At 36.3% G+C, this 13,276-nt stretch overlaps 1 protein-coding gene across 5 annotated transcripts in view; it reads right to left on the bottom strand.

Annotated features, from left to right (window-relative positions):
• FAM49A (family with sequence similarity 49, member A) overlaps positions 1-13,276 on the bottom strand; it is a 55,213-nt gene that overhangs the window by 15,957 nt on the left and 25,980 nt on the right. The window contains exons 1-2 of one of the 5 annotated variants that reach the window (XM_009334347.1): positions 4,879-5,087; positions 2,848-2,927 (exon numbers count right to left, since the gene is read on the bottom strand). The exons of 1 other annotated variant lie outside the window; for it this stretch is intronic. In XM_009334347.1, the coding sequence (XP_009332622.1) occupies positions 2,848-2,927; positions 4,879-4,883 (85 nt within the window). In that variant the 5' untranslated portion in view covers positions 4,884-5,087. Of the gene's footprint in view, positions 1-2,579; positions 2,660-2,847; positions 2,928-4,878; positions 5,088-13,276 lie in introns of those variants that run through there. 3 more of the 5 variants (XM_009334348.1, XM_009334350.1, XM_009334349.1) reach the window with 3 other exon arrangements.

Raw genomic sequence — 13,276 nt, 5'->3', positions numbered from 1 at the left:
TAGTTCGGTGGGGTTTTTTTGAACAGCTAGTTCTTAGGAAGTTCATTTTCCCACATAGCTATCATTCACAATGGGGGCAATCATGTGTTTGTACATTTCAATTCTAGCATAAGGATATGAGACTATGTGGCAAAGCATCACCCATGGGATGACCCCTTTGGAGCAGCACAGATTAAATCGACTGTCAAAAGAAGTTAACACCTTCGTGTTCTTTTCCCACTTTCTTTATATAAACACTTGTATTACTTTTGACCAACATCAGCCCATAAAGCCTCCGATTTTTTGAGGCATGGAGCCAGACTGTATCTGTTCTACTCCTGCATACGAGGAAAAAGGCTGTTTCTGTTTTTTTAAGCAATATTTGTGTGGCACATTGTATGCATAGCAGGAAGCAGTATGTCACACACCCTCCTTTCAGGTACAATACATATCAAATGAAGAGCAGCAAAAAAAAATACCAGGGCAGGAGTATCCAAAAACTCTGTAAACATTTCAGAAGTAGCGCTGACAGATTTACTTTGCAATTTCAGCTTATGGCTAATGAAAAAGTGCACAAAAACTAGAAAGCAATATGCTGATGCACATAATGAAATACAGTAAACACATCAACTCAACATACCCCTCATCCTCTGAAAGGCCAACTGTAGTGACCATTTTCATCCATGAACTCAAACTGAAAACTCAGGCCACAGAAAGTCACACGTCCAGCGAGCACATAAGCAGGCTCTTATCTATGTCCACTAACTACGAGTGTCCTTTTACACCATACGATGGCTAATTAAAGGAGAAGAAAGCATGCAACTACAGGCGTCTTCAGTCACATCCCTTCAACACAATACAGATTTCATGCCATAAAAACCTCCAGGACTTTATTTCACAAGTAAAACATTTTAACCTTTTGCTCAGGAGCGTCAAACTCACTGAAATTTGGAGATGATAGTTTTGTTCCTCTGTAGGTAGAAGTGCCTGACTAGCGTGCCCGTGTGCTTGCATTAACCACTGGTCACCTCCTGTGGGAGAGGGTGCTTCACCCCGTTCAGTTCTTGGCAATGTGCTTTTGGAAAAAAAAAACAACCAACCTTCGCTGCCAAGGCAATAAACCAGGTATTTTCCCCTCTCACCACCATGTCCGCTCCACCAAGGCTTCCCACTGCCAGACCACCTGTTTCCTGCCAAGTCTGCAGCCTGGGTCAGGAGTACTTTCTTACCATCCAGGACATGATGGGGCTGATTAAACTTGGAAGCTCAGAGCAGCTGAAAACCTTCGTAATAGCTTGGCAAAGCCACAGAGCGCTGCCGAAGCCTTCAAAAGTTTGATAGAAAAAAATTACGTGGTGGTTTGGATACAGGTTTGACATCCCGGGTCTACAGTAAAACTCTCAAGTGATATAGACAGATGAGAAAAAGGGATACACAGCTCGCAGTACCCTTCTCCTAAACCCAAACTCACCAATTAACTTTTTTTCCATCATTTAAAACAGATTCTTCATAATGAGGTAAATAAGATCTAGATGAGAAGATTAAGATACGTGCAAAGTTATAGTCATACACTCTAGCTCTCACCCAAGAAAGCATGTTTGAACAATTTCATGAGATTTAAGTATATGTTTAAATGACTTTTTGAACTAGTGCTTCAGAGCGCGTACACACATACAGTCTCATATCATGTCAGTAACTTTTTTTCAGAAAAATAATTCAGGAATAAATGAGTCAAGAAAACTATTTCAAGGTGATAAAATGTGTGTCTAATCATCTGAAATTCTCTCTTAAACTATGCTTCAAAGCAAAGTTATTTTAAAAACACTGGCTTCTCTCAAAACTTTTTTTTTTTTTTTAGAATAAAGGTATTAAGAGATGAAACATCACACGCTGTTAGCATTTTAAATAAAAAGCAATTCACGTAAGTAGTGGAGTAAGATTAAACCCATATTTAAAGATTTGATGACCAGTTTTCAAGACAATGTCTAGAAATACATGCAGGGAAACTGTAACCAGCAAAAGTGAAATAGCTTTGAATCAGATATAGATGTGAAAAGGAAATTAGAATGCGAAACACTGTTTTGCAAACTGATAACCATGCAATTAAGAGAGATGCAATCAAGCACATACACTTTGACCACTTCACTACTTTTTAGAAACTGTAATAATCCCAGTTAAATCACCACTGAACCAGGCAAAAATAGTGCCACCTCCACTGCTTATATTTTTTCAGCTTTTTATTTCCAATGTATATTTCCATTCAAGGAAGCAACATAAAGAAATTTTTTTTAACCCTGATTTGTTAAAGAAAGCTGAGGTCAAGTTCATCCATATGCAAATTTAACAATGGCTCATAAATGTTTTGAAACTAATTCAAGGTAAGCTTTTACTTGCATATCTATCATTCTGCCCCCTTCTCTGCTCAGAATGAATTTAAGTAATTTTGTATGGTTTTACAAGTATCAAAAAGCAATGTTCAACTGAAGTGTAATTTATTTGTTTGCAAATCCCTTTTGAATTGCTTTATGATGCATAAGCGCATGCAGTTTATTAGGAAAAAATAAGCAAAGAAGGCAAGCCAGGCAAGAAGCTTTGCTCACTTTCAAAGTCAAGGAAAAAATTTGGCCCCTGATCAAGCTCTGTGCAAGTGAGAACTTTTAAAAGATTTCCCATTTGGTTCCTGAAAAATAGAAAAGGAAGAGAAAAGGAGTCCTGAGTGAACAAATGATTTTAGAGACAAGGACTTGGACAGATTGGTTGTGCTGGAAAATACACACTGCAAGCAATCAGGTTTTAAAAGTTTTTCCTCAGTTCGCTGTTAAGTCAGGGAAAAGATTCTCTCATTGACTTGTAATTGTTTGAACTTACTTTCAAAATCCAGGAAAAAATGTGGATAGTTTTCAATTTCCCTGGTAAGGACCTTAAGAAGATTACCCATCCCAGCAAACCTAGTAAATGCAACAAAATCGTAAACAGTTATATACGTAAACTTACAATACTACAACTAAGGGCTTGACACAGTCTGCATCATATATTAAGCATTATGGCAAGTTCTGGACCATGAGAAACATTTTGGTGGTCAACTCTGTGATATTTATGCATGGGGACAGAGATAAGACCTTGGATAAATACAGAAACAATTCAACAAATTGGAATTTAAACATCAGTATAACATCACAAAGTACAGACAGGTATTTATGAGTTTATTTACTTAGCAAGAGAAACAAACTCAGAACTATATCTGTATTTGTAAATCCTCTGAATTGCTGGACTCAAGATTACTGAATACCATTCCAGAGGAAAAAATGAGATCTTAATCCTTGTCTTGGATTCTTTAGCATAAATCCGTGTTATTTCATGAAAATAACTCAAGAAAAAAAAAAATCTACTTGTTTCTAATCAATAAGGTCTTGTAAAATATTACTATAAAAATCTATCAGAAAGAAAAGCTAAAAAGCTTGCTACTTTTAAAAACGTATGTATGAATTTTTGAATAAAGAAAAACAGAAAAAGGAAAAGGGGGAAGGGGGGGAAGGGGAAAGGGGGGAAGGAAAAAAACAGGGAAAACGGGAGAAAAAGGAAAAAAACAGGGAAAACGGGAGAAAAAGGAAAAAAAACAGGGAAAACAGGAAAAAAAAAGAGAGGAGAGGTTCAAACTCTATCTTTTTATCTGTTATTCCTATCTTTTATCATCTTGGAAACCTTTGCATTTCAAGTTATGAAAAACTCCCAAAAGGAAAAGTGACCAATTCTCAAGAAAGCAAGTCTCTGTGGAAGAGAAGGAAGGAGATTTGAAGGAAAGTTTTTTTACCAGTACAGTCCTTAGGAAGACACATTCTAAAACGATGTAAAAGTATAGCTTTCTTGGGCAAACAGACTTTTTCTCAGAAGACAGAAAAATTAAACCATGAAAAGCACATATGAGGATAAAGAGGTCTGCCTGGAGGGATGTAGAAAAATGTAATTTTAGGTTTAAAACTCAGACTGAAAACTGATTTTTCTTCAAAGATAAATATTCTCAGTACTCTAAACCACGGCTCTTGGGGCTCACATCTGATGCTCGTCTATATTTCAGTTTAACTCTTTTCCCACTTAAGAAATCAGACCACAAAAAAATTATTCTAAGCATGTACACGGCTGATACTCCATATGAGGAGACAAAGTTGTTTTCAAATTTTTCCCCAAGCATTACAGAAGAAAAAGTATCATCAACCCTAATTTCTATATGCATGTAAGGGATTTATTTCTATAGCAGGGAAACCTAGGAAGGTAATGTAAGGCTTGGAGATTTCAAAGCAGTCATAGTCATTCTATAAAATGATATCAATTTAATCAATAATCTGTTCAGAGCATGCAGCTTCATGTAAACCAGGCTTTTGTTAGACAAATGGTTTTGTTTTGCATTAAATACTCCTTCAAAATTTTCTCTCCAGAACAAATCCAGTGAGCAGACTGTCAAGCCCTTTACAATTAGCAACATCTTGCATATACAATATTGAAACATGAAGAAACATTCTCCGTTATTCATAAAGTTACATCCATTTATATGCGGGGGGGAGGGGGGGGAATCACAATTTTACTTTCAGAACAAGATCTGCACTGTATGAACCAAGTCTGACTTTCTGATTAGCCTACAAAGGGGAAAAACATGAAAACAAAGCAAAATACATTTTATACAGCATTAAAACTTCTATCTTCAATAATTTAACACTTTCATCACACTGGTATCACACATTTTATCAGCATCATGTAAGACGGACAAGATAATGTGCATATACTTATTTTCCTTTTCATAACCTTGAAAGAAACAATTTATATTATTATGAAATACTATCACAATCTAAATTACTGACTCAGTTTGGATTCTTCACTTTCAACTCGTTTTAAGCCGTATCTTACCTCATTGCCTTCAATCTTCAGAGAGTATCCAACCATTTCTTCCACTGCCAAAGTTAGCACTGCAGTCAGAGACTGGTTTCGTTGACAGCACGCTTCCAACAGCGAGAAAGCTGCTCCCTTTGCCAAAAACCTGAGGATACGCTCCCTCAGTTTGCATTGAGTAGCTTGAGGTCATGTGCCCAAGCTCTCGTTTCTGATCCTTCTTACAGAAGTACAGCACATCACAGCTCTAGAGATTTCTAAGGCCAAGTATTTTTCCTGAACTTTTACTGTATTTCTTAGCTTGTTTGTTAATTATTCCCCTCTCCTTCAATCCCTGTGTAGAAACTGATTCAGCTATTTTGGTCACAAGTATGAAACAAGAACCCTGCCACAAACTTTATACCCATTTTCATGGTCAGCCTGTATTTTCCAGTGATCTCCAAGACACTGGTTTGACACTATTTCCAATGTACATCAACCCAAAAAATAGTGATATTCAACATCAACATCTAGAAGATACAGTTCAGGCAGCTGCTAAACATGCTTTACTTCTTTATGATTTGAAATAATTTCTTTATGGTTTCCTAAAAAACAAAACTAAAAGCAAGATCTAGTTCCAAGAAACTTTTACTGTAAACTATAAGTCATCATTCAACACTAAGTTTTTAACTCTGTATTAAAAGGCCAACCTTCACCTTAATGGAAATGCTAATAAATATATTTGCTTGCCCCAAAGTAAATTATTTTTTTCTTTATAGCTTGCTGCTTCCCAGTACTTGGATCTTCCAAACTGTCTTTCCCTGGAAACTCTAATAATGTATTCCAAACCCCAGGAACTGCAAGTCGCTTCCAGGATAATTTCTAATGATATCGCAAAGTAATGAATGACATAAATTCTGAGCAGGTCAATATATATACTGCAGTTGCAACAGATATGCAAATAAACAGCTGACGCACAGGAGCAAATCAGAAAGGTTTCACTTAAGAGCATAAAATTCCATTTCATTAAACTGGAATGCATTTTATTTTACTTAGTGTTAAATCATTTTAAATGTTGAAATGAGACCCAATGCATATATAAAAATATTGCTGTTGCAGCACTCCTAAATGATAGCAGCTTCTCTTTAGTGTCCAAATCCCTTAAAATTACAACTTTTAACAGTATGCTTTAAAAATGATGACATGTTGACATGACAATGATGTTTGCAATTTCATGTTTTCTACTGTTTTCTAAACCATTAAAGTTTACTCTAAGATATTACGTAAGCATACAGAAAATACTTTCTAAGCTACTGTTAACAGTTTAAAGCTCATTACTCTATTTTTGATGCTCAGCTTTTAATTAGTGGCACACAGACATAAGTAAACCGTAAAAACAGTAATGAACAAGAAGGTACCATTTAGCATTTTGCTTTTTATATACCATTATCCAGTCACATATTTAAAAATGTTGAGCTTTGAACAAAATAACACAGGTTGGTCTTCTAACACATCACTTTGTTCCTAAAATTTAATTAATTTTGACATTCTAGAGGCATTATCTAGGATAGGAAAATAAATTCCTTCTCCTCCACTAAAACAATCAGTTTATTTTTTAATTGTGATAAATAAAATACTACCCCTCCAAAAGAAAAATAAAAATGCAACCCTTCAAATCTGACATGGATTTTATATAAATATACTGAAAATATACTGAAATACAGTTTTGAAAATTTAGTAAATGTTCACAAACTGGGTATTATCAACTAAATATTGCATGCCCAAAGCTAAATATCCTGTTGTTTAACTCTTCTTTAAAAATCTTTGTTTACATACTGTTTTAAGCAATTACACAATTTTGAAGTGTGTGGAGTTTTGTATTATTTTTAAATGATAGCTATAGTACTATATAAATTGCTAGAGAAGTACTAATTTATTTCTTCCTCCTTTACAGGACTAGTTTAATCAGTACCAACTCAAAACCATCAGCATCGCTGTAGCTACACTGAAGGTATAAAGACAGACAAAGCATTTCAACCTCGTGTTAGTGAAAAAGGAGACATTCACCAGCACAACCCTTTGCTGCTCACCAGTGCTCCTTTGCCAGATACTATTTCCTAAATCTGCCCGCTTACATAAACATAGTCTAAAAGGCTTTTGTCAAAATGAGCTGGATCAGCAAATACCTACTGCTTAAACTCATTTAGATCATCCTAACGAAGCGGGGCTGGGAGTGTTCTCATGAGCAGCTCCATTGGGAGTTTCAGGAGAAACAGAGACTCCCAAGTTCAGGAGTGGCAATGAATGATTAGGAAAGATAACGTCTAATGGCACATCTATACGGGCAGAGGCAGGCATCCAGTCCGCAGTCTGAAGGAACTGTACTGTGATAAGCATATTAGCATCATTAAAGTAGTGGAACTGACCTTACTGCATGAATAATTAACCATGGTTTCAAAAAAACACCAGCACCCAAGAAGATCTCCAAGATCAAAAGCATGAATCCAAATCGTTGTGATATTCACCTATAAAGTTTGTTGAGGTGCTTGTAAGGAAATAGCAGAAGTGCGAGACTCAGAAAACGGGTTTATTCTATTAAGGAATAAAATAAAAATGAACAAAGATTAAAAAATGCAGATGTTTCCTAACAATGATAATCTACTTTGTTTTCTGAAGGAAACCCTGTATCACTCACCGTTTTTTGTTTGGGAGAGGAAGGAAGATATAAAAGACCATTTTTAATTGCATTTGCCAACTCCACTACCAATATTTTTGCTTTTTTCTATGCCATAAACATATTAAAACCATCTAATATCTTAGAGTATTTGTGTGGGACTAGCTCCAAGTAAACTGGAATGCTGCAGTGCTTGGAGCCGTCCGTGGAGTGAAGGCACAGGCAGAGACTGGAACACTTTCACAGGGGTGCCCCACACACACGTCCCCTACTTCTCCCTTTCACCATCAGCACCTGAATGGAGTTCCGCAAGGCTCATGCAACAGAACAGACATTACCACAGATAAGAAACTGGGAATATTATTGCTGTGAAAAGTACAGTGCTGGAGTCAGGAACAGCCAAGGAAGCATTCTGATTCATGTTGACAGCAATGCCATAAAATTGTTGGAGTTAGGTGTGGGGTTATCTAGACCCCAAAACAGGAACAGCAGCAGCTCTGCCATCCTGCACAGATGTTTGTCTAAACTATTCTTAAAGCTCTTTAAGCTCAATCATGACTGTTCACGCTTTATTATACCTGACCAGTCTCACTGCCCTTCTCTGCAATCTCTCCAAGGGGTCCAAATTCCAGCAGGTCACTCAACTCTAGGTACAGTGCTCCAAATGCATCCCAGTATGGTGCCAAATGTAATGAAGGAATTGTGTCTTGCAGAAAACTCTGCTTTACACATCCCTCAAAAATTATTTGCATAGTTTTATTTTACCCATTGCTTTCCTTTCTGTATTTTGGCAATTCATTAGTCCTGCTTCTGTACAGTACCTTATATTTATCCCCATCAAGCTCCATAGTAGGGTTTTTTTTAAATCGTCTCTCCCATTTTCTTACAGTTAAGAATATTTTCATGGATATGGTAGTATCATTATCTTCAGGTTTTTTACTGGTAAATGTTTAAATTTTATAAACTGTAGTTGCATTGATGAAGAGAAATATAACAACTGATGTTTAATAGTCTCAGCTGTGCAAATAGATATTAGTTTTGAAAAGTGGTATCATTACTCTATGGACTTTAGTTTAGAAATAAGCATAAGACTATATTTTTATATTAAGAAAAAAAAAAGTAAAAATATTCATACATTTGTGTTTGAGATTGCAAAAAACCCACCAAAGATATTTCACAGTGAAGGACCTACAGTATTCTTTACAAGGCACAGATAAGGGAAAAACACACCTAAGTTCTTTCAGAGGGCAAGCTATATTCATTTTCCAGAAAAAAATCAAATTATCCCCAATGTTGGCCTCTAAATACTGTATTTATAAGATTCTCATAACATGAGTAACATACTCATACAGCAAGATGCACCAAGAAGCAACCTACACACACAAGCGAAGAAAAACCAGTGCCACACATTCCTTACGCAGGTGAAGCATAAACAGACAAAATAACACGCCAACAAAACTCAAACCCAAAAAACAGATGTAAAGAAGTGAAAGTGGAATAAGAGAAGAAAGTTGCTCAAGGTGAAAGTAACCCAGGATAAAAGAATCATTTCTGCTTTGAACAATTATTTTATTACAATTCCTAGATAAGCAACACTTCAAGCCAAGAGCTTTTGCTGTTAACTGATAGGCAGATTGCAGGACACAGTTAAAACCTACAAAAAAGGTGAGGCAAGTCAAAGGGAGTTAATAAATGGTTTTTAATGACAAATACATTTTTCGCTAATCATAAAATGTTAAAAGAGCTGGCCAACAATGTCAGTACCTGTAGCCCCAAGGATTAAAGAGCTTGGCTCGTGGTTTCACTAAAATCAAAAGGTTAAAAAAAAAGGATTACCTCAGATGAACTTATAACTTATTCAAGGCGGGGATTTTTCTATATGCCCACCCTCACACCTGAACATACTTTGAACGGAACTCATATATATTTTTAAAGTGCATAATGTAAAAAAGCCATCATGACAGCATGAAAACCAGGCAACCAAAATATCTGGATTCCAATTCATAGGTCATAATAAAAAAAAAACAAAAACAAAAAAACCCCCACACCAAACTAACAAAAAATGTAGCATAGAAGCCAATTAGGTAATTAGAATAAAACCATATTTGAAATTAAGAAAACACTGTTGCAGTTTGATCCTTCCACCTGAGTGTACAGTAACTACAGTAACCTAGTTTGAGTATGGCATCACATGCACAGATGCTTATACACAAAACAGGGACACAATTATTAATGGATATCCATTAAATATCCATTTAATGGATAAATTATTATCCATCCTGTACACAATAAATGAAGCCTCTATCAATTGATGCTGTTAGGTAAGGAAAGCAGAATACTGATGTTTACCAAACTGATATGCAGGAGAGAGATACCTTTAACAGAAAGAGAACAGGTTTGGCTAGTTCAAGTGTTTCTTCCTTCAAAACAAAACCAGTTCATTTTTTTCCAGTGGAGTTTGACTTAGTTCTTCCAAACTCTTGTAAGAGAAGAGCAGCCACACCATCATCTTTCTCTTAAAGTTTCCTCGTCTTTTCTCACCAAAACCATAGTGAAAAGGAAATAAACCACCTTAGAACACACTCAATTTTGGAAATCTAATGATTTGGGCATTTGAAAACGTATCTGGTTTCAACGTTTGTGAATATAATGAGTGAAAAATCTATTCTAGATTATATACATTCTTAGATACAGAATCAGAAACAGGACTCAGGTGAAAAATCAGAAACAGACATAAATGTTGCTGGTCCTTTCCGCCTGTTAAGATCGGTCAATTATTCAGCCTTCCGACTATGCCACACAGAGTATTTTGTACTATACTCACAGAAAATCCAATGCAAGTGTCTGAAAAAACAAGATGAAAACCATCATATTCTGGTTCTTCGTGCAACTATGGTAAAAACTTTCCTCAGAGTGATTTTATTTTCAAGTTATTTCTTGCACCAGTTGATAATGGGAATAAGTCTTTGCATGTTAACTTTGTTCTTTATCTATTTTACTTCTCTTTTTAATACATAAATGCCCAAACAGTACATCTACTCTCAGTCCAGCCAGACATAAATCCTACAGTGACTGGATTTCTTATTGCATATTTGCAAGTGATCTGCTCTGAATGTGTCAGTATGTAGCACATAATGCATTTTGCCGGCTAAGTTTGTATTTTTGGATTGGAGGGTAATAATCTGTAAGATACAGATCTGAAGCAGTCTTTAGAAGTATTCTTTTCTGGAAAAGGGGAGAGAAGTCAAACAATATCTTAAAACACTAAGCAGACAATTAATTCTGATCAAAGAAACATATTGACATCACTGGAATTAAGATAGCTGTGGCTGACTATATGTATCAATAGCTCAAGATTTGAGGAATTAAAGATGAAATGTGGATCTTTGTGGGGATTAGTTGCTATTAGTTTAGAAGACTACCATTTCTGTAATAGCTGTCTTATATAATAGATCATTACACAAAATAAGAAAACTTGCCAACCACTTTGTATTACGATGCTGTTGATGAAAATAGCAAGGGTTCCACTAGGAAAAGAAAAAATGTTCCAAAAAACACTGTAAATAGACTGGAGGATAATATATACTTTTTTTTAATTTAGAATTTCAGAAAAAGGTAAAAGAAAAACTTCCTATGGGTCTCTGGGTGAGGGTGAAAGAGGAAAGAACAGCTATCATCCCAAGACAGCAATTAGAGAGACCACCTAATCCCAAGAAAGTGGTAAAGAAGGTTTTGCTGAACTACAGAGGCATCTGAGTAACAGAATTGGGTAAGAAGCTTCAGGAGGGTTAATTAACCATGCACCTGTACAAGCTCCTGGAGCGATAAATGTTCTTTCTAGAACACAGAGGAGTTTGCCAGAGGAATGGCTATTTTAGACTTGTTTGATACTTACGGGGACAATTAACTGAATATAAGGATGGAAATACAGGAGAAGTTAATTAAAAACAGCAGAGGTTACGAAACAAGGAGAAAACGGCAAACTAAAGATCATGATGTCAAAAAAGCAGTTCCAGTAATCTCAGATACCTGGAAGAATAGGTCTCTTGGAAAGCTGACTTACGGCATAAGGGAGTGCAGGAAACTCAACAGTTAAGAAAATACACAACAGGTTGTTCCAATGGACAAAATAGACAAAATAGAGACTTAGAAATCAATATGCCTGTATAAGCATACAGAAGAATTGAAGGAAGTAAAGAAATATATAAAGGAGGGAGCTTTGACAAATGACTGGAGATGAGAAGAGAGAAAATGCTATTTAGTACCATAAATTTGCTGCAACGCTGAAAATGTGAAAAAGTAGTTGTCAGTGGTTTACTGGCAAAAAAGAGGATGGTATTTTTTAACAGTATCTGCTGTCTGTTGTATAGATCTGTTTTGTTCAATACTTTTAATTAGTGACAGACAGAGAGGAAAATACCCTTTTAAAATATGCACTAAGCTAGACGGGAATTAAAATATTCTGGAAAATAGGATCATCATTCAAAATCACTTTGATACACTGGAGATACCATCCAAAAGAAATTCAGTAAATACAAATGTAAAATACTCCACTCAAGGAACAAAACAATCCAATCCCACAAATGCAGATGGACTGCTAAGCAGAAAGACTGAGGAAATAAATATTTAATCATTATACTGGACTATAAATTAAACATACAAAGCAGGTTAGAAAGTTGCTAAACTCCAGAATTTTTCAAAGATCGCTCTCATAGTCAAGTTAAGGGACGAAGGGACTGAATATTGCACAAGAACAGATCTTCTCCAAAACACTAGTCTAATCTGTAATTATGCAGGAGTTACAGAAAAGTATAAATTCCAATAAAACTCCTCCCTTTTTCTTAATTAGCTTTGTGTCATTCTTTAATCCCTTCTGATATTATTTTATTAATTATTCTCTCACATTAAACAGTCAATTCATTAACACCTATAGGGGCAGATTGGGTCCATGGCATTTTTCTGCAAAATAGCCTGCCTTGAAAATTGCATTTAGTTAACAGACAAGCGTATCAGCCCTCTTAATGATGTAAACACAAAGAGATTCTTCATTTTGTATTGTGCCTAATACTTTAAGCAGCACATTCCCTAGTAAATCAATTTTCAAATAATGCGTTTTACTTACACAGAGTGCCAAACAAGCTTTTGTGCCCCAGCATGAGCTGCTAAAAACTTGCATTGCAACTTTTTTTGGTACACTAACAAGTCTGCTATTTGCCCGCGATGACAAATAAGGAAGGAGTACTGTGGGCAGTGCCAAATTAAACCCATCCCTTTAATTAAAAATTAATTTCTCGTAAGTGTAAATGAAAATTAAAATAACATACTGACCCCGACAGGCTCCGCAGTAATTAATTCAAATCACTACTGGAAGCTATTCCTAATTTAGCAATGAAATTTGCACAATAGCTTTTTATTAAGACGATAAAATTGATGCACGGTAGTGACTTTATATCCGACTCCTACCTTGCTCTAAAATCTACTTGACAAATTTGGCCGGCGATTAGTCACAAGCCCGTTTATGCCACAGGGTGCTCCCACCCCGCCCCCCAAGATGCACAAGCCCACAGAGGCCCGCTGCACGAAGAAAACGAGAGCACCGTCCCGCCACGTGAGGACAGCTCAACCCACGCACGGCACCGTCCCGCCACGTGAGGACAGCTCAACCCACGCACGGCAGCGGACGTCGCACGGCTGTTTCCACAACCCTACGCCGCCGCCGGGTGGATTTCCCGTGGAGGAGACGGGGAAAACCCGCGGAGCGGC

The sequence above is a fragment of the Pygoscelis adeliae genome, unplaced genomic scaffold (genome assembly GCF_000699105.1).
Source record: "Pygoscelis adeliae isolate BGI_AS28 unplaced genomic scaffold, ASM69910v1 Scaffold211, whole genome shotgun sequence".
Lineage (NCBI taxonomy): Eukaryota > Metazoa > Chordata > Aves > Sphenisciformes > Spheniscidae > Pygoscelis > Pygoscelis adeliae.
Note: the sequence above shows the minus strand (reverse complement) of the source record. Positions and strands in the feature narration are given on the sequence as shown.